Source organism: Saccoglossus kowalevskii, chromosome 14, assembly GCF_978046115.1.
Source record: "Saccoglossus kowalevskii chromosome 14, keSacKowa6.1, whole genome shotgun sequence".
Lineage (NCBI taxonomy): Eukaryota > Metazoa > Hemichordata > Enteropneusta > Harrimaniidae > Saccoglossus > Saccoglossus kowalevskii.
In genome coordinates, this window is record NC_140654.1 from 14258885 (window position 1) to 14281773 (window position 22889).

Below are 22889 nucleotides of genomic sequence, written 5' to 3' on the forward strand. Positions count from 1 at the left end.
AAACATTGATTTTTCCACAATCCAATGCGCTCATCTAATGGAAATCCAAGTATGAGGTTTGACCTGCACTATTTACCGCCATCTATCGATATCTTCCAATCACCTAAAATTATCTAATTAGAGCTTAGTAACGTCTCAGTTTGTATTGCAACAGTCAAAGTCGCCATCTTTGTTAATATGGGACCCATATATCTCGCGCATGCGTGGCGCGACGACTACCGCCCTTTAACATATCTTTCTGAATAATGTGCCTGAAACGAGGATACATATACGTTCACTGTATGACTTGACATTTGCTTTACTTTTGAGTAATAAAAACTTGATATATAATACATGTTTTGGTCTTTAGGGTTTAAAAACATGGGAATAGTGTCTAAAAGTGTGATTCTAGGTGTCCTGACAGCCAATATATTATATTTGTTGCGTATTTGAAAACCAAGATGGCGGTCACACTTCGTTAGTCCTGCATGTATATGAAAGGGCATAAACAACTGAATGTGTAGTAGGACAATTTTCATACTTTTTTCATCTTCTTCGATTTCTTAGTATTCTACAGTACTTTCAAATCAACAGTAATAGTAGTATATATATTATAGCATTGGTGAAACATAATTTCCATTGTGAAAACCAAACTAAATTTATCAATATTATCACCGTTATTTTATTATATTTTATTATATAGTATATAGTAGTAATATAGTAATAATGCAAATATTTTCATTTGTAGTTGTTAGTGCGGTGACTGATTATAAATATCCAGTTTAATGTATGTGCGTACGATATTCAAAGTAACCAAGCTTGATTAAATACCAATATTTGGCTGGTAGGGGCTTATGTGTATTTTATTTGCATGCACGGGACGGATACTATTGCAGCTATCGCTGAATTGAGATCGTAGAATACTTGTTTTATTTTATATTTGCAGGGATACCTTAGAAGGTGCGTAATTAATTTTGTGTAACACAACGTCTTTTTTTAAAATTATGTACAATCGCCGCTGTACGAGAAACATTTAATAACCGACAAGCCGCTGTACGACATACACATACGGTATCACTGAAATAATTTTGTGTTCAGTATTGTTTAATGTACGAACTCATGCTATTATTGTTGTTTACAGTTAGTATTAGTTCGTTACAGACTTACCTCAAATACAGTTAAACACTGTCGCGAGCGATATGTCTTTTTGCTCGTAGCAAGGCATGGTTGAATTTGATGTAAGCAATAATTGGCTGCATTTTGTTCGATAGCTTTATTGTAAGCATTAACTCTCTACCAATATGGCATGCGACATGGCTATTATATCACTTGTATGTAGGGTCGGGAACATTATTCTGAAACAGTGAAGCGTTAATTGGAATAAATAAGAAAAAATTATAACGTAGATGTATCGCTATTGGATTACTTGTCACATGCACTGCATAAAATAGTATCCGTAAAAGTACAGTTTTACAACAAAAATAGAAACAACATCCAAGGTCATAATGGATTATTGTTGTATACCTGCAGTATATGATGCTAATCCTGGTTTCAATGTTTTACTGCCAAGCGTAGAATATATCATCATGCACGTGCGCATCTCTGTTGGAAACGCAGACAATGTACTGTAAATCGCTCGAACAACATGTTTAATGTTGATACATTCGTCACATGAAATGATGCATTTTAATTTCATTATTTACACTAATGTTTACGTCACATAACCAACAACAAAGAAACTGTCACATGAACTACTGGAGTATTTTTTGATGACCTAGCGCAATGAAAACAGCCCCACATTGCCAGTAAATCATAGTATTGGTGATGTCGTAATTAAATCATACAATTGTTAGAAACGGTTACCATACGCACTAACACCATCATAATACTTGAATTCATCAATTCACTGATACCTGTCACTTAACTATTTGAATACAATATTTTATCAAAGTATTCCCCATTCAATATCTGTCTCACTGCACTTAACCACACGTTAATTGCCATTAGTTTCAGGACTAATTAACAATCTTAAGTAGTATTACTAATCGCATGCATAGAACGTGTGTTAGTAGCGATTCTGTTCAACAGGCTTTTTATGCTATTTTTCAAGTTGTATATGGTCAGCGCGTAATTTGTGCACTTTTTTTACGTTTTGCTGATCACTGAAATCGAGATTTATTAGTTGTAGAGCCGACAAGATGGCCGGTGTTCAAACAATGTTACAACAACATGGACGGAATCTGACATGGAACCGATTTACCAAATGTTGAATTTCTATCTGTCACAGAAAATACTGTCAATAACCAGCTCGCACTAATAATATCGATGGTACGCCCATCTAGGGAAATATTTCTCGCAAATCTGCCTTCATTTCAATCCGATTATTTTATTGAGCATGCTTTTAAGCATTGTGGCCGTATCATGAGTAAAATACGTACTACTCCTATCAGGTACAAGCGACCTGCATTAAAACATGACGAATCATTAAGAAGGCAGGTTAACCCAAGTTATGAATCATCGGTTCAGTTCCAGTGGTACATGAAGGATTGTCGTAAAATATGTCAGTGTTTTCGGTGTGAACATAAAAAAAAACAAACGCCCACGTGTAGAGGACAAAAACACTAAAACTAACACGGGTCTCATAAACAATGAAATTATGTGACCGGCCAAATGCAAATGTAGGTGGAGCTTGACCGTAACGTGGGGGAAGTGGACGTCCGACATGATAAATTAGATAGTAGTACACATTTATCCAAGAAGATTAAATCTATAGCCACTAGCAACACATCGACAGGTTCCTCTGACTACTCTTTTATTTACATCGCCATTATGCACAAAAGTTTACATAATCGCAGTCCAGTACATGTATACTATAGTTTTGAACGATGAAGACTACATTACTATAGTCTCTGGATGTTGGTTAAGGTTGCAATCGAAACATACAGCGTTTAACACAAAATTCAAAATCAATCCTTTGTGTCAATATGGCACTCAAAATACAAGCAGCTTAAGTCTGAAATCGAGCATGACAAAGGAACAAATCGAATAGCCTCCACACGTCGAGTGACACCATCATCTATACCTAATCTTTGCTTGCAAATTTACGATGGTAGGGCCGTCGCTGGCTACTGACTAAGGTAATATATCTGTCACAAGAAAGCAAATATAGGACCACGAGAGGGGCTTTATTTACTCATAATAAATAGTCACTGGAGTCTAGCTTTTAATTGCATTTCTCTTGACAATTTATTGGATTTGTGCACAATGTTTGATTTCATCATGCTGTTCATTATGCTCTCCTGGGTGTCCCGAGTGTGCTACTGCATAATAATTAGTGACGACCTAATGTTATCATTGAAATGAATTCTTAAACTGTAACTTCTTGGTACGTACAGGCGGTTGTGGTCGCTCTGGATATTGTAAGATTTTGTCTAGAGCACCGGTTTATACATAAATAAGCTAAAACACGTCAATAATGTAGACAAAGGTCTGTAGGTAAAGTTTTAGAACAAAGATGATATAATCAGTTGCTCTAAATAAATATTATCCAGACCAATCTTAATGGCAACATCTCAATGTTTTTTTCTGAAAATGTGCATCAGCATTGCTTGCAAACTTGAGTTTAGAATGCGCACTTACATAATGCAAATGCGCACTAGAAAACCATGCTCCCGGCCAAAACATAACAGATCAACACACCCAGATTATGGTGTGGAAGTTTTTTTTCCAATTCAAATTAGTAGTAATTTAGTAGTAAAAAAATACATTTAACATTGAATAAATCTCTGACCTCAGTTACACCACCATCGACAATATGGAAGAGAATGAAAGGTACAAATGACAGCAAAGCAGGATAATAATCGGACAGTTGTACCAAATTGCAAGTACTTGGTTTATGTGCTCTTAATTACCCACCTTGTTGAAAAAATCAAAGAACTTAAAACTTGGGTGGTCAACGTCAAAGTTAAGATACCCTATATATATTGTATCAATAAACAATTGTTGATGAACAAACGTTTTGTCCACTTTTTTCCAGGGGAAGATATATTATTCCGCTGGTAGCCAGTGACGGCCAGGCCATATAACACCGAAATAGTCAAATCTATTGAGAAATATAACGGCATATGTTAAATATTGGCATGACAAATAATGAAGTTACATATTGTATAATTACAGCTCAATAAATTAATTGAATGGTATGGTTAATTGTATAATCGCGATAAACGGCAGAACGCGTAGTCAAAATGAATGACTTATAGTTAAATTGCATGACGCACAGTGGGATTATTACATGACGCATAGTCAAATGACATGACGCACAGCTGAAGGGCGTGACGTATATTGGAGTTGCATGATACGTATTTAAATGACATGGCGCACATGAATGAATAGTCGATCACATAGATCTTATGATTTAGGCATCGCATGATATGTCGTATAAGATTAAATATAATATTTATATGCAAAACAATATGTTTTATGAATGTTAGGCCGCATCATGAACTAATGGTGTGTAGTTAAAGCCTATTTATAAACAAAAATAAACGGAATGTTTTTATGTTACAATAGATTACGTAGACTCTTAATGTGGAACAAGTATGCTCAATTAAATTTAACATTGACATTGTTGTGTCTTTTGTTTAATGGGTTCTTTTGTTATCCTGAATTAATTAAAATGTGGATAAACAAATGTACTTGTTATTATCCTTGTGTAGAACTTATAAATTAAATTATAATTGTGTAAACTTATAAAAGCTATTTTAATTGTTTTTAAATTTGAGCTCATATCAATTGCCAATAGTAAATTAAAGAATATACGAACATTACCAAGCTATATGAGTAGGTTGCTATTTTATCCTAATGTTTATTTTGTCACTACTACAATTTACATGAAATAAAAACTATGTGGCTATAGTTGCATAAATACAGACTTTTCAATTATGCTATGCTATGCTGTAGCCAAACAAAACTAAGTGACCATAATATAATAGTACTATCAACGTAAGCAACACGACGCATTTTAAAGCAATCATCGCTAAAGTAATGAAAATAAAATGATAAATTATAATAACAATAAATAAATAATCAACGGCTAACATGCCAGTATAACTATTTTAGTATGTCCCTGGCATCAGGTCACATGATACATACATTGGTACTTGACCTGCAACGCCACATACGGAATATTCAGAATTGAGCGATTGAAATAATACATGTTAAACATTTTTCTTTTTATTATAATTTAATGAATTATTCAAAAAGAGACAATTTGTCTAACAATCAGTCACACTTCAAACACATTGAAATATAATCAAACGTGTCTAAATAAACTATTCCCAAAACCAACACTGATGGCTCACAAGTTGATGACAAAAGTTCATTTGTATCATGCCATAAACTTTTCACAGCAAAACCACATTGAACATGTCTGGAACACAATACACAGCTTAGCATAATAATAATAACATATGTTACTAGATGCTCAAGAGAAAGAAGAAAATTGTCTGCCCGAAGGCGTGAATTGTTGCAGAGATTTTCTGACACTTTGGTCTTACTATCCAATTAATGAGTTATTTTCACTTTCGTGTACTCCTGGCACGTGTATATTTATTTTGAAAATATCATTCAGTTTCACTATGCTACACTTATGGTGATATTAAAATAAATATGAATAGTTAAAACAATTAAAAAACTATTTTGCTTCTTTGAGGTCAATAGTTGTAAAAAGTTATTTTCATCCTACTGAGAAATGGCTGCTGCCAACGGGACTGAAGATGCAATGGCGGAAACAGGAGGATTGGACATTGATCCTGAAGAAATCCAAGAGAGAGGAAAACAATTGTGCGTTATCATTTATTATTTAATTGATTAGTACAGTGACTATTCAATAATATACGTGAAATATGCACACTTGGATGATTTTAATCTGATTTAAAAAAAAAACACAAAAACAGTAACCTTAGCTACAAATACAGAGAGCGTGGAAAACACACCATGTTCTACTCAATTAATTATACTTAATTTAAATGTTGTTAAATATCACATATGAAAATTCTGCAATTGTTATAGATATGTATACTAATCAATTGTTTCTCTTCGTTTTACAGGTATAAGCTCATTAAAAAGGGGAAAGATTTTGCAAATAATGGAAAAGACAACTTAGTAAGTCCGCAAAAAAAGCCTTTATTTTTGAATGAAAATCACTGTTTCTAGCAACGATCGATGAACGTAAACATTGTTGGAAAACAAAAACCATCTCAATATCAACCCCAAACAACTACTCATTATAAAGATGGTAAATGATGAAAAACAAGTCACATATCAGCTGATGCTTTTTACAACATCAAATAAAAATAGAGTATGCTTTCCTGAATGGCAGATTTACAATCAAAAAGTTGAGTGAGAGGTATACTGTTGATGAGGATGACAATATATTCAGCTTTTACAAGTTTTACATTCTGAATGATTTGTTAGGTTGACCACAATGTATTACAAATGAAAATAGAAACATAACCACTCATCTATCTTTCTATCATGGGAAATCATTATTTTATATTTTGTAAGTGAAATCTAAATAGGCACATCATTGTGAATCATTGGGAAATAGTTTCTTATCAAAATCAAGTGTGTCACTGTTAACGGTGATGATTTATACATCAAAGAGTGATTGCACATGATAAACAGGTATTCCCGGAATTGTTGAAACCACTATTTTTCAAACATCCACTTTAATAATTGTACTAATTGCACAGGCAGTACTCATCGTATGTAGAATAAATGGCTACATTTTAAAAAAGTGTATCAATGATGAAAATCGGCATATAGAAGTCATACAAACAACGCAAATGATAACAGTAATAATTTATCCGGGGTTGTTTAGAAATCCGCGTGTTTTTCTCACACCAAGTCGGATACTAACTCACAGTATCATGTTTTGGGAGGATGCCTATGGGATACACCTGTCTTTAGTATACATTAAATAATTTAGTATTCGCATCACAAAGAGTAGTCGATTTCATTCATGGTTTCATGATTTATTGCCTATTGATCAAAGTAATACATTAATAATTTAACGGAAAACATTGCCATCCAGTGATTTATACGCGTTTTTATTTCAGCGTAATCTATGTTGTCCATGTACACCCTCCGTTATATTCGGCAGTATTCTTGCAGCATTAGGCGTTACGGCAGTTGTTGGTACAATCACAGCCGTAGTTATTGTCACCGGTCAAAATGGTGCTGGAAATTCTTCTATGGGTGAGTATAGTAGCAAGTACATAAATAAAACAAAACGCTGGCATCTAGCTCTAATTGTCTTTTTGTGTGTGTATTTTTGTCTGTTCAAAACAAATGCTGCTAGTGGCACGGGTACATTGGAAAAAAATTCGTACATATAGTACATATTTCTTTACACACATTTATGCATGAAATTATTACTGGTAGCCGATCATTGGTTTAAACCAGCTACATCCAGTATACAACATATTCTATGTTGCCTTTGTCATTATTATCTATCACTTAGTTAATTCTTTGTTTTACTAATTCTGTTCTATATATAGCTGTACTAAAAGATGGCGACAGATGACCCACATGGCCTACCCCAGATGCATTCGTCTGTTTTCTCCGCTTGACTACTGACAAATACAATTCTTATTCCACTTACTATGATTTTGCATATCTCGACCTTTAGCTTTTGGAAAGAAAAAAAATCATGTAAGAAACAATCAAATAGGTCACCCACTTGAATAACTTATAAATTACATTCATACATATTTGTCAATTGACTTCAGAGATTAAAAAGCTACATTGTTTCTTAGTTTGAGGCGAACGATGTTTGACTGTAACATTATTCACTGGCACCTTTATCGGCGACGGGAATTATTCCTATACCCAAATAAACTCCTAGAAAGATTTTTAGTATATCTCCTGGTGACTACTGCCGTGTATGGTCAAGCTCTAAAAAAATCCTGCATAAATGATTGACTTTCTGCTTTGGAGGAGTTACTGTGGACAGAAAAGTCAACCGATTTTTTTTAGGATTTATTTAGGTATTCCGAATGAAGTCTCCGGCTCGGCAACGATTTTTACCTGATTTTTCATTCGCACCTTGTTGATATAAGTTTTGGAAAGATATCGCTTTCGATAAAGTTTATTTATGAAAATAGAGTAGCCTAGACATTACGTGGTAGAGTTTAAATATCTTTGGAATTAGTCAAAAATCTCTCAAATAACCTACATGATGAACATTTTTTACAAATCCATTTCATACTTGCATACAACTCATCTAAAAAAATCATAGTGAAGAAAATTATGGATAGCGTTGCACCCTCAATTCAATACATGACAGACATTCAGTGTATTGGTAATCATTCCCTTATTGTTTTCTTGAAAACCGTTGATCTGTTTCACATGTAGTCCTAATGTTATGTCCAATGCCTAATTACATCAGCATTTTCTGCATAAATTACTCTCTTAATTAAACATACAAATTATTTTCCATAAGTTGTACGTTCGCCAGCAGCTGGCTTGTATGTATATGACAACGACAGAACATCATACACCTCTTAGAATGTGACAAGTGTCAACTATATGTTTCAATCATTCCATGCCACACTTGCCACAATTTCAGAGATTATGACTGGTTTGCAAGTCAGTGGGTTCACCTACTGCTGAACAGTGTACATATAAATTGGTGTTATTTCAAACAGTCGTGATATATAAACTATTATGAGTGTTAATAGTTTTGAACTGGATGAAAGGTTTTATCATATGTCTTAGGTGTAATTACGTAATTGCACAAGTGTATTTTCAAAAAATAATCTTCATTACAATCATTTTATATATGTATAATAGCGAATGGGTTCCTAAAAATAAATAATCAAACATTGTAATTATTAGGACCCACTTTACCGTATGTCAAATTTGTGTTTAAAGAAATATACACAAACAAGAATTATTATTGATTGTCATGTTCTAAATTATTTAATATACCCATGTAGATCACCCTGAATTCCTCTAGAAAATGTAATTAAAATATATTTGAAAAATACATGAAACGGATTACAAATGGTTAGGTACAATGCAAGTTATATTATTAATGTAAACCAAGTTAGCAACGTCCGTGTATTACTATATATCTACCAAGTTCCATTGAAATCTGATGAGTGCTTAATAAGATATCAGTTTACAATGCACACAAACAGATTATAGTCATATTTTCTATTATGTGATTTTCATATTATATATACGAGAAGATGAGAACATACAGTTTGCTGTTAAAATAATTTAATAATATTTGTGTATGATTAAGTTTAAAATCATTGCCCTGACGTGATGCAATTATTCTAAGTAACATATTTTATTACCAACATCAGAATTGTCTACACCATCATTGGTGCCACAATCAACCACATCGAACGAATTATACACTTCCACGGATCATTCAACAAACTTACCGAGCTCAAAAGGCACCACAGGTAAGCAATTTTGTAAGTGTTCAACATAAACAACATTACTTTTTATCCTCAGATTTGTATGTCCGTTATTTGCATATCGTTTATGTAAATCCTACATGAGGATGTACAATACTCATAAACAATTGATGCCCAGCAAACAGTTTAATTACCAATCATTACAAGTAATTATTCACTGGAGAAGATTTAATTGTATAAATAATGTGTACACATATATCTTGCTTAAAAACATATATTTTCCATATATCTGTATCATATATCTGTACGAGAACATCTTCCACCTTGCATGTGTCAAATCGACCCAGCAATAACCATTGCATATCGAATATGATGTACAAAACATACAGATACCCAATTGTGAGGAAACGTTTTCAACATCATTAAGGACATGTTCAGAAATAACTCATTTAGATATGCAGGCTATCGCATACTCATCCAGCGTCATACACGACATTTGTGGGTATCTATGCTAGTATGAAAATGATTTCTACACTAAATTGTCTTTTAATTTTAATAGCAGAATTTCCAACCTCCCCGGTGCCAACTTCATTGTCTCCAACATCAGAACACGTACAGATTTCCACTGTTGGGTCAACAAGTCAATTATCCAGCACTGCAGGTATTCATTTAATGAACAGTGTATTGCATCTTACTTGTAAAGTTATCAATGTCAACTATTTCCATGAGAAATATGCTATAAATGAACACCTATCACAATATTATTTCAGGTGGACCGTTAACATCTTCCATCTCGTCAACCATACTAACCACAGAATCTATATCAACCGATATTACCATGGTATCCACATCAGGAACAACGAACAATTTAGTTCAAACTAGTTCTACAGCCAGCGACGCCAGCAATGAACCGACAACAAAAAACGCTTCACCAATCTCTACAGCGGAAATGATATCGACATTGATGACAGAGCAAATATCAACAAAACTGCCACCATCCCAAACTACTGAGACGGAGATACCTACTGAAATGACGACAATCACATCCAATTCACCTACAACCAGCAGAAGGCATGGTTCATCCCATGCGGCTACGTCACCGCAACCCTTTACAACATTCACTCCCTTTCGTCCAGCAACTATTCCACAAACGACAACACATTCCATCACAACAGCAAAGGAGTATACAACATTCACTCCTTTTCTACCCGCCACAGTCCCACCGATTACAACACCATGTAAGTTGAATACATGAACATATGGTCGTTTGTCAAATGATATTTGGGTATCTGACTTCATGGAAGTAGTACCATAATTAACGTGATTATAATTTGTGAACTTTTTTTTTTTCAATTTCAACATCAGTTGTGCCAACTACAAGTCTTTTGCCCAGCACTGCAGGTAATCAATCATTATTCAAATCGACTCACATACTTTTTTTAATTTCTTGCCACAAAATAGAAGGCAGATTTCGAGAATAATCGACTCACATGTGATAGTTAATCTACTAATTTTAACGCCATTATGTGCTGTCCGATGCATCTTTCCTTGAGTTACCGAGTAACTTTTTAGATGAGATGATACCAGCAAGAAAATTTATGCATGGAATTTACACACTGGAATTAAACATTTTAAAATATTAGAAACATCAAACAAATAACACTGCATATTTATGAAATTGAACATAGTCACATGATACGCAAATTATTTAAAAAAAAACTTTTGACCATAAACATAAATATTTAATAAAGGTACTGAAAGGTGTATTAACAGTTTAATTGCAGTAAATATGCACGGTTCAATCAATGAAACAACATCGAATAATAGTCTGCCTTCAAATACCACTATTCAATCATTTATTTGATTAAAAAGGTTTATATATTTATATGACAATTAGTTAATAAAAATAATAAAATAAACATCGAACGTGTCAAGATCGATGTTTAATTTGAGAACAGTGAAATTCAAAAAAATAAAATACCACCATAAATATGGTTAATATGCTATTAGTAGATATGAATTGAAACATGTGAAACAAAAAGTATCAGTTTTTGTTAAAAGGTATGTTTCACAAAATATTGTCCAACGATCGTTACGCATAGTTTAAAAAAAATACATTCGCTGGACATGGGTTCAGCAAACTACCATTGAAACATCGTTCTGGTTGAACAAATTCAAAGCCACTTTCTGATTGTTTTCCTTGAGACTAATGTGTGTTGATGTATTTTGTTAAGGTGTTGTGTTTTTACAAATGATACCGTTGCATAAGCACCTACGGGAGAACTGCTCAGCACATTTCTTTTGCGTGTTCGACAAATTGTGGTAGTCGTGTTAGGTGGCAATAATAATAATAATTCTTAAACGTATACTAACAAATTTGCTACCAACAATGGTAACCTCAGGTAAACGATTTCAACGCTGATTAACATAACTACTGCATTCACATACATGCGTCCTAAAACAATTATATATATGTATATGTAGTCATATTATAACACTATGTCTCGTACATTTCAGTCACAACTGATAACTCATGCTCTCCCACTTGTAACGGTGTTTGCTCGTTACAGAATGTACTATCGTGTCCATGTTCTGGAGCGTCATGTGGTAAGTATATTGTCTTTTAGTACTATTGAGTTTTTACATAGTTGTACTACAATTTACCTAGGTGCATGCGTTTCTCTATTGTTCTTTGTTTTCAGATTACGTTCCCATTGGATGTTTCGCTGATACAATAAACCGTGCAATAGCCACACTTGAAGGGACCGATTCACGTCTGGATGGAGCATACCGTTATCGCACAAACCCTATCGAGAAATGTGCTGCCGTGACTCGAGATAATGGTTATGGAATGTTTGCGATACAAAATGGAGGATGGTGCGCATCAAGTTGCACCGCTTGTCAAACGTATGACATATACGGTCCGTCGGCCGCTTGTACTGGGAGTGGGAAGGGTGGTTCATTCGCCAATGATGTTTATATTTTTGTTGATCCCTAATACAAATCAGTTTATATCAGTTTTATTGAAAACCAACCAACTACATATCACCACAATACATTTCGTTTGTAATTGGTTCAAGTGCATGTAAATATTTTGACGTTTTATCATCTGACATTATTGTACAAGGTCTTGTTGGATATAATTAGAATACTGTAACAAAAGCAAAAACACATTCACAACTGAAAAACCTTCAAAGAGAACAGAATGCTATCTATTAGGAAAGTATGGACATTATGCCACATATATTATATATATACATTAGGTACCCTTTAGATAGATACAGGCTCGTTTATGACCTAGACTTTAAATAACTAGGCATATGGTTGTATCGCATCTATGCTACGTCAATACGTTGCAGAATGTTCGGGCCATAGGTAACTACTAAACTGCTAGTTGGATCTAGGGCGAAATTAACTACATGTTGTGACAAGGCAATCGCCTTTTGTGCTTTGGGTTTATGCAAATTGCAGCCAAATTTAGAAACAGTTCCAACGTTTATTTATGCAAGGCTAATTTAAAACACATTATGCAGTAAGACGTACAGTTTGTAGATATATATTATTTAATTTATCCTCGCAATATATTCAGTTATATTTCTATTTTGTTATATTTCTATATTGTGGCTTTTTTATGCGCTTTAGATACGATTTCAACTGTGAAAAGGGCGATATAAACACATAAATAATTAATATATTAATATGTATTAATAACAGTGTTGCTTAACATAAATGTTTTAGAGGCTGTTTCAGTAAAAGCAAGCGCCGATCTCCTTTTCCTTCAGCTGTCTATCATATTCTAACATTTCAGTTATTAAATTTATAAATGTGATGTTAAACACATGTAGTACCAATCGTTCGCTTTTAGTTTGACATCGTGAACATTAAATATGACGAGGCTGAGCATTAAGTGGTTATATATAACTATATTTAGACTTTCACAATGCCATAGCATGTTGTTTCTATACACTGAAGAACATAGATTTCTTTGAAATTTTGAGTAAATGTAACCAGCATGAATGATCAATTAAAATATATGGCCGTTTTAGGAAGACATATTTTCCTAATCACAGGTTGAAGGTTGTGTTTTTTGAAAGTCACATGCTTAATGAAATGTCATCATGCATTAACGTTTTCTCATACAGTATATACGTTGGCCTCTTCTCAAACAAGTCATGGGGAATGTGACCCTCTCAGGCCCATGCTTGCTGGTTTAATGATTACAAATGAAAATAATGATTATATTACAATCCACATTGTTTTCACTAACCACTCGTACTTTTAATTGTGTATTGAATGGTTATTTTATGAAACCATACTATATCATGGAGTTTTAATGCATTTCGGAAACCCAGGTAAATGTAAAATGAAGTGAGGTGCGCCCTCATTTAATAGCATACATCAAATTCTATATCCAAGATTACTGAACTAGGTTTATTCGTACATGGTTCAGAAGAAAGTATGTATAGTGCTGTACACTTTACTGAATCAACATCACTACACAATACGTTTAAAATAAATTACTATTTTTATTTAATAGTTATAAACCGTACATTTAATAAATATTTTCTGTCGTCAATAATTCATTCTTGCACTCAGTATTTTACTGTTATCTTGAAATTCTTTTCTCCCAATACCTTATTCTTTAAGCCAATGCTGAATGTCGGGTAACCAAGTTGCTACGTTACTGAGTGGGTCAATGTGGATTCTATTATAAGAAGATGGTTGTATGTTTTTTTTTTCTTATAAAGAGCCTAATATAATTGTTACCCTACTCCCGGGAATTAACATATATATGTCAAGATGTCCCAGATATTGTTATTCGTTCTAGCTCGGCAATATATATATATATATATGACTACAATTACACATTGGTTTGCACTAATCTAAACATGCCAAAATAATTTGCATATAATTAATACTGTATGAGTAACCAAAACCAACTGAAATTCATGAAATTCATTCAAGACACCACAGTGATTGATGATTGAATTGTGTACTTTAAAGTACCATTGGCAATGTAGAAACTTATACCTAATTTCTGAAACTGTCTTTACAAGTTTACTAATTTTGAAATAAGCGTTTAAAAAAAATGAATATACTTATTTTTTTTAAAATTATTAATCTAAGTGACTATAATTACACTTCAAAAAACTATGGTACATGTGATGCAAATTATATTTCATTAGTTGTGAGCAACTAAAATAAATAATGTCATCGAACTAATTATGTTAATTGGTTATTGCATTGTTATGATGGCTTTGGTTTTATACTGTTGTAGGTTTCAATGTTGTCCACTCCGTTGACTCAGGTTCTGTGGATTCAGCAATAGTGGTTTCCTTGCGGGTCGTCGGGATCAACGTAGTAAACGGCGCATCTAAAATGAAATAGTTAACAGCTGTTAGTTGTATTTCGTATTATAAAATTTGAGATTCGGTTCCATGCAACATTTTGTTTCATTTTTGTTTTATATATTTCCGTGTACTAATCAAGTAAACGCCCATATACACTTTCCTATGCTGCAATCAAATTCACAAGCCTTAAACCTATTTGCCTGTTTTTAATAGAAACTTCTCTTACCTTATTACCCCAAGTCATGCCGAAGCATAGACAGTGAAGTGAAGTAAGGAATCGGTTGGGCAATTGTTTGTTTTTTGACATAGGTAAATGTTTACCATTTTAGGTTGTATTATACATGTAATCAATAAATAAAATATACAAAATATCATGTCCTAAAGAGAGGTTCAATACTTAAAAAAATAGATGCGCTGAATTGATTTGACAGAAACAAAGATAAAAGGGAATTCCCCTCATCAAGCAGCCAAGCTACATACAGAAATGCACCGGTCACCCTTGCCTGCGACGGCTTATCCCATCTGTATGGCATTTGTATTAAACTAGAGCATATATGAGGTTGCTCAAAGGAAATGGCACAGTCACAATTTGTTTTATATTTCTATAACCAATGATAGAATGCGCGTAGCCATGGTATATGTACCACAAAACTAATTGAATATATATTTTGTAGAAAATAAATATTTTACCGAAGGCAAATAATAGTTAATGTCCACAAGGTTTATTGACAAAAATAAAAAAAATCATTCTTATTTATTATTTTTATTATTCTTTCTTGTTTATCCGCACAAGACACAGCTATTTTTAAAATGCCAGATTTACAAGTAAAAATATATTTTCAATATTACGGCTTGAATATCAAAAATAAACCTGACAAACGTTCATGACAACCAAATATACCAACTATAATCCTTAATAATGGCTTTTTAGTAATTTTCCATGTTATTGGTTAACAATCTGCCTGAAATTAACATCAAATTACAGACATCAAACATTGATTATTCTCAGTGTTTTGATTCACAAAGTTTAGGAAGCTTTTAGACAAAAATGAGTAACATCCCATTTCATAAATGTTGAGTTTACAATATCATATACTAAACTAAATCATGTCACATAAAACATAACAGACATGTTGAAAACCAATGCGTTTTTACCAATGTGAATTGAATTGAGAAAATAGCAATTGTAATAATGATACATGGTATATTCAAAAGAACTTGAATTTTTCCAATGATTAATCGAATTTATCCTTAAATTCGGTTTCAAAATATGAGGCCTGTGTTCATTACCTAAGATGCACTCATATGCCATAATATTCCAAATGTGTATAAATTTGCCATTATGAATTGCTCAGGGCATCTGTTAATGAATTATGTATCAAGTTCATCGAAAATTTAGACCATTAAAACCAGATTTGCTATTTAAATGTGTTTAATCTACTCATATTTGATACATTTGTTGGACAAAAGATAAAATGAGACCATTTCACGTTATATGTTCATACCATGCATCAACTATAAATATATTTGTTTTTTTGCACTATTAAAATATTGTGCTATGTGTAAAAAGTGTTAAATATAAAAAATAAAGTGAAGTAAGTAAACTCATACATTTGTAGCTTGAGGTTGATAGTAAACACATCACGTGATTATGCATTTTAGAAATAAAATTAGGCAGCATAATGAATATGATTCTCGACTCGGATTCGCTAAGTCCAATCGAATATATGAGTGTTAACCCGATCAAAATAAAACACTCCTTTGGTATAGAAATTTAATGCGACAAGAGAGTCGTGTTATACATGCCTGGACTAAACAGGAAATAATTTTGTCGCATGGCTGATTTAGAATTGTATTTATTTATTTATGTATTGATATGAATATTAACGTGACAGTGGCGGATTCAGAAGGGGGCAGGGGGGCATGCCCCCCAACGCATGACGATCCATATCATCTGGATTACGTATAGCTTTTCCGCGATTTACGTTCCGTATATCTTAAACGAAACTTGGACCCCCCAATACACTTTGCTGGACCCGCCACTGTAACGTGAATTGTATATTTAACTCGTTCCAGGTTTAAGTATTCTAAATGAATTTACTATAATGGTTTTCACATCAAAATGTGAAGATGGTTAGTAACTATTGACAGCAAATATTAAAACCACATATAAACCACGGACACTTGAATATTATGTCTTGTTTATACACCGGTGCACTATTTTACAATGGATTATGTGTATGTGTCGTATGTACCAACCGTCACCTGATAATACTGTTGTATGTTTTAATGTTGTACCTTCTGTTGACTCAGGTTCTGCGGTTTCAGCTATAGTAGTTTCTTTTAGGGTCGTCGGGAACAACGTAGTAAACGGCACATCTGAAATTAAATAGTTTAACAGCTGTTAGTTTTATTTTGTATGATTATTATACAGTTTCAATTCCAAACTGAATGCTGTATTTCATTTCGTTTTTATATTTCCACATGGTAATCATATAAACGCCTATGTACGCTTTTCTATTCTGCAATCAAATTCCCGAGCCTTAAGCCTGTTTGCCTGTTTTTAGAGGAAAATTACCCGATCATACATCCCAGTCATGACATATTTCTCACATGTCATAACACTGATTTCCAAGTCCCGAAATATGGAAAGTGAAATGAAGTATGGTATTTGTTTGGGCATTTGTATATATTTGACTGATCACTGTGAAAGACAAACTTGTCAACATTGTCTCAAATTCGTACTGCCTTCTGTGTTCATGTATTTTCTGTTTGTTCATTGACGTATGTTAGTATATCTGTTTACCATTTTGGATTGTATTACGTTGGAACAAGTAGTTCAAACTTTGTTTTATAATTCAGCTGCATCTGTTTTTAATCAGCCAGAATATATTCGGGATGCATTACACAAAATGTATGGGCATATTTGCTCTTATCATTAATTTGCAAGAAGACGGATAAATATTGTACACTAAAGCCATTACAGTATACAATGTTTGAAATTTCTAAAAAAATAGTAGAATGCATCTAGCCATGGTATATGTGCCACAAACTAATTGAATATATATATGCTGGAGAAAATCATGTTTTGCCATAGGCAAATCAGAATAATAAGTAAGGCTCCCTAGCACTGTTGCCAACAATAAAGAAATACATTTTATTTGATTTTTGAAAATTCAAGAAATTCATTTTATTTGATTAAATATACACGTACAAATTGTTAATTTTTCTTTTTTTTCCGACACAAAACACCGCTTCAAATGGCAGATTTACAAAGACAAATATACGCTTGAATATCAAAAATAAACCTGCCATTTGTTATCTAAGACATAAACACTTATTAATAAACAAACGTTCAAGACAACCAAGTATACCAACCATAACCCTTAGTCATGGCATTTTATTTATTTTGCATGAATTGATTGACACTCAGCCTCAAAGTAACATAAAAATACATACATGAAACACTGATTATTCTTAGTGTTTCGAATCACAAATTTTAGGTAGCTTTTAAAAAGAAATCCTATTTCCCATTCATAAATCTTGAGTTAAAAAATTCATATACTGAACCAAATTTGAACAAACAATCATGTCACGTAATACAAAGCAGACATTTTGAGGACTAATGCGTTTTGATCCTATTTTAATGAAGATACATGGTACATTCAAAGCGACTTGAGGCATTCCAAAAAGTAATCAAATTCATTTTTAAATTTTGTTTCAAAATATGAGGTTTACCTAAGATACACTCATATGCCATAGCATTGCAAGTGTTAATATATATAAATAAATAATGAGTGTGGTATAAATACCTGTGTTGATAAAGCCTACGGTGGAATAATAGCTTGTTGTAGAATCATTATCAGATATAGTTGAGTCTGAAAATAAAATTGCATTTTAAATGTTACTAGTCTATATTTGATACATTTGTTAGACAAAAGATAAAGTGAGACTATTTCATGTTATATGTTCATACCATGCATCAAGTACAAATATATTTTTATTTTCATTATTAAAATATTTTCCTACGTTATTTTGTTATGGTAAAATTACTAAGATTCTACTGTAAAATTAGTTTAAAACTCACTCGTTATGGTTTCATTAACTGCACTTGTATTTAGAAGTGCGACTATAAGTGATGCAGATAGTGCGGCAAAGACGCCTGTGCCAACGATTGCAGCACATATCATGCAGAGTATGATAGGTGAACATAGACCATCCTGGAATGAAAAGTAAATTTGATAAGAATTACTCAAAGATATGCTGCATGATTATTCAACTAACTTCTGCTATAATGCAATAAAGTTCTTGTGCATTAATGGAAAGGGTGGTGAATGTGGATATATGTTCGACTTTTATTGAGTTTCATATGTTGATTATACATCTCCATTTCAATTATTATGAGCCCAAAAATGTATGAAAATGAAGTATCATTTTTGTTTATGTTGGCTATCACAAACTATGCACAAATTGTCCACTGCTCAGATATGATGTTGTTCTTTGGACTAATTGATGTCCATGCCAATGTTTGTGATTGTGAATGAAGAACACATAAACATATACTTACATCGTCATCTTCCGGTTTGGTTGTATGAACTTCAGGGTTGTTCATGATGACTTTCTATGGAATGGAAAAATAGTAGTAAGTATATAAATGCAAACATTTGTAGTTTTATGTCCACAGTAAATACACCGCGTGATTATGATATAATTATGCATATTCGAAATAAAATTAGACGACATCATGAATATGAGTTCTCAACTCGGATTTGCTAAATTCAATCGGATAATTGAGTGTTAACGTGATCGAAATAAAAAAAAAAACGTCCTTTGTATACATAGCGATTAATGCAACAGAAGAGTCAACCGCATATAAATCGGACACTTAAATATTATGTCTAGTTTATACACCGGTGGACTATGTCACAATGTAGTATGTGTATGTGTACCAACCGTCTTCTGATAATGCTACGTATTTCATATATGGCCTTTGACCTTTTATTCTGTTGTTTCATACGTTTTCCATGCCATTTTTATCTTATCTCTACCATACATGGCTCTATAAATGTACTAGACTAACTGTTGAAAAGCAAATTATATCGGCAAATATACTGTGCTATCATGGGGGCGCGGGTTCTTCATGGGAATACAAATTGAACAACACATGAAGTACAGTTTGAATAAATTTATTGATTCGAATTGCCATGATAACAGGTGTATCAGAGTGTCCTGTAATTACCATCTTAGAATTTTATTTAATATTGTCTCTGTAGTGCAATAAACATTTATCTTGTACACGTTTTATCTGATATATTGCCGTCTGAAAGAAAAATCAAATTATAATCTGTATTCATCATGCAACAAGGTATTATTGATAGTGCAGTTTTAATTATCGTATTAGTGATTTGTTTTTTTGAAATCAATCAGGAAGCTGCACTATCACAAATGCCTTACAGTTAAAAAAAGAGTCTTACACACTCGGTATTAGCATTATTAGTAAAGTTTATCCGACTCACTACGCACTTAAATGTACCAGGTCAATTAATGTCAATTACATCTAGGCTGTTGATGTGACAATGTACCTTGATACAAATTTTACATGTTGCGTGCATTAATGATGTATGTCGGCTAATTAATTTGTTTATATCTATTATTCTACTTTCAAAATAAATCAATGTGAAAGTAATTCACAATGTCAACGTCAACCTCCTGTCGACGATGTAAATATCATCAACGATGCTTGTATTTACAGAGGAGTGTACATTATACCAATACTCACATATAATCTATACTATTTTTAGATGATTATATGACAATCTCCATAATATTGCGTTCTAATGAATAGGACTGTTTATGATGTTTAGTATATTATTCTTATGTTTTTTTTTTAAATTTGTTAAATGGGTCTCCAAAACATAATTTACGTAAAACGTCGATTGCAGTGTAGATCTGCCTGTGTGATTTTGGAATGTCTGAGTACCGTGTTTTCTGATTGGTTATTTTGTATCAGTCGCTCATGGAGCGTCAACAAGTAAATGCAGAGTACACATGCTATACATATGCTTATCAGTGGTCATAAACAAGTGTAATATCAACACTGAAAACACAGTGTTTTTCTACGTTCGCAGTGATAAGTGAAACTATTTTCGGTGCCTTTATGCACGATGATGTCTGACGTCCCTCTACGGGGTATTGTTCATGGGCTATGTTTAATTTAGATGAGCCAACACGATTGTTCCAACGGGTACACCCAGTAGATGGGGAATGATGTTTGTTAATAAATAATTAGAGACTTACCTGATATAGTATCCCTGCGAGCGCATGCAACAGAACCTCAACTCAGAGTTAGGGTATTAAATTGGTTTCCACTCTTTTCATGTAAATATAGCGCAACACATACACAATTCGCCGACCGTCAGAATTTTACTATTTCCATTTTTAACTTGTCAGTAGAATGACAATATGCCAACAGCCTCATTCGTGTTTTTATGTTATCATTCCGTTCAAGTTACGGAGTTGTCGGATCTTTATTACATCACACGCGAGATAAGTCAGTAATACATTTTTAATTACGATTTTGTCTAGTGTGCCACAGCACCTTAGGGAACAAAACAAATGATGCAAATACATAGCAGGGGACATTCTACGGTTATTCAGATATGTGGTTGCAGATAAAATAGATTGTTTACAGGTGAACGCATTCTGTGACGTTTGAGAATTAATTGCGACAAAGGTCAGCATTTACGGAAGCAGTCATTGTTGTCATAGTAGCAAATCCACCTGGTTAGGCTGTATACAAAACTATGTTGACATCAAATAATCCATCTATGCAAATTAGGTCATTTGGAGTCACATCAGATGTTTTGTATACAAGGCACAGGACACTTCCTTCGGGCTACATATACAAATCATGACTGGTGGATATGGAATAATTTTGTCTAATGAATATTGGATTTGAAGAAAAACAGAATAATATTAACATGATTTATAGTGATTGGCGTAGATGCAACAAACAAATAAAATACATTTGTTACAAAGTGTATTGCTTATTATTGGCGAGTGTGACAGTAGCCAATTTATCATCATTACTGAGAATAAACTCTTTATATTTTTATAGATGTTCTATATCCTTTATTGCTGGTTGAATTACAATACGTGAATATTTTTCAAATTTCTACTTCCAAACCCGCTCACTTTATTTTTCATTTCATTCATCATATTTAACATAGCTATGACGTTGACACGAACAACAGTGAATTTAACCGTGAATATTTTAAGTTTCTAAAGCCATACCGGAAATGATCTGTAACCACGCTCGATTGCATATTGTGATCAGCCACCATCGTTTTCTTTGTAGGGAGACTGCCATCTACGTCGATTCAATGAAGTAGACTACTAGAAGTTAGTCAAGTCGTTTCTCATTTCCGACACTAGTAGCGCTGTAGCATAATGTCCCAACTTCCAATTGTGGCTGATATGACAATATTAACGGAAATTACAAAGCAACCATAAATATAATAATAATAGGATTGCTCTGAATAGTATCTAATATTCCCACAAATTAATGTCTATATATCAGGCGTGTCATAGAATCACAATACTTGTGTTTTTATTATTCAGAGTTCGTTTTGGACTACATGCTATGCATAGATATTTGGTAATCAAAGTTACTTCCATTGTTTTCCTCGAATATGTTAATTTTCATTCGAGTGCATTTTTCGGTGCTTGTGTTGACGAGTCCATTGTGGTATCCCCGTAAATAGTCAACTAATTATGATATGATGCGGTCAATCTGCAACTTATTGTCATAAATTGTCATGCATCAATGAAAGTATCAATGAAGCGTACTAATGAGCAGGAACTCGAAAACGTGTTTTGTATGGGAAGGTTCCATGGAGAGCAGGACTATTGAATACAAAGCCGTGTTCGGCTGTGATAGTATGTGTTACTAAATGGTATTACTGCCTTCTATTATAATCGTGCTACAATTAAATAGGGTCACATCTTACGGATCTGTCTCTGGGATAGTACATCGATTATTAAATCATCTGGCTTCGGGTGATTTCAGTAATTACCGTCCTTAGAAAGCAGGTTATGACCCGTCAATTGCGGTATATGGCATCAAACT

General features: G+C 33.2%; 2 protein-coding genes across 5 annotated transcripts; one reads left to right on the top strand and one right to left on the bottom strand.

The window, feature by feature from the left end:
- Positions 1–831: 831 nt before the first annotated feature.
- Positions 832–15130, top strand: LOC102804547 (uncharacterized). Of its 3 annotated transcripts, none has more exons than XM_085507936.1 (10): positions 832–939; positions 5690–5820; positions 6087–6141; positions 7098–7236; positions 9354–9455; positions 9970–10071; positions 10181–10648; positions 10776–10811; positions 11928–12017; positions 12113–15130. In XM_085507936.1, the coding sequence occupies exons 2-10, from the start codon at positions 5729–5731 to the stop codon at positions 12406–12408; spliced, it is 1380 nt and encodes a 459-aa protein (XP_085364062.1). In that variant the 5' UTR covers positions 832–939; positions 5690–5728; the 3' UTR covers positions 12409–15130. The 3 variants fall into 3 exon arrangements, with proteins under 3 accessions (XP_085364062.1, XP_085364064.1, XP_085364063.1); XM_085507938.1 differs by having other exon boundaries at positions 9973–10071; XM_085507937.1 differs by having other exon boundaries at positions 5698–5820.
- LOC102804443 (uncharacterized) lies at positions 13917–21393 on the bottom strand. Of its 2 annotated transcripts, none has more exons than XM_085507939.1 (6): positions 21059–21393; positions 19329–19382; positions 18849–18981; positions 18574–18639; positions 17027–17140; positions 13917–14784 (listed from the first exon to the last, which is right to left on the bottom strand). In XM_085507939.1, the coding sequence occupies exons 2-6, from the start codon at positions 19371–19373 to the stop codon at positions 14675–14677; spliced, it is 468 nt and encodes a 155-aa protein (XP_085364065.1). In that variant the 5' UTR covers positions 19374–19382; positions 21059–21393; the 3' UTR covers positions 13917–14674. The 2 variants fall into 2 exon arrangements, with proteins under 2 accessions (XP_085364065.1, XP_006815385.1); XM_006815322.3 differs by having other exon boundaries at positions 17060–17140; positions 21059–21384.
- Positions 21394–22889: the final 1496 nt, after the last annotated feature.

Excerpts from the sequence above, each read along its gene's own strand:
- LOC102804443 (XM_085507939.1), bottom strand. The coding sequence starts at position 19,373 with ATGAACAACCCTGAAGTTCATACAACCAAACCGGAAGATGACGAT. Across the intron at positions 17,141-18,573 it reads CGTAGGCTTTATCAACACAG|ATGTGCCGTTTACTACGTTG; the intron begins GTATTTATACCA and ends ATTTAATTTCAG. Across the intron at positions 14,785-17,026 it reads ACATACAACAGTATTATCAG|ATGCGCCGTTTACTACGTTG; the intron begins GTGACGGTTGGT and ends ATTTCATTTTAG.
- LOC102804547 (XM_085507936.1), top strand. The coding sequence starts at position 5,729 with ATGGCTGCTGCCAACGGGACTGAAGATGCAATGGCGGAAACAGGAGGA. Across the intron at positions 5,821-6,086 it reads CAAGAGAGAGGAAAACAATT|GTATAAGCTCATTAAAAAGG; the intron begins GTGCGTTATCAT and ends TTCGTTTTACAG. Across the intron at positions 12,018-12,112 it reads ATGTTCTGGAGCGTCATGTG|ATTACGTTCCCATTGGATGT; the intron begins GTAAGTATATTG and ends CTTTGTTTTCAG.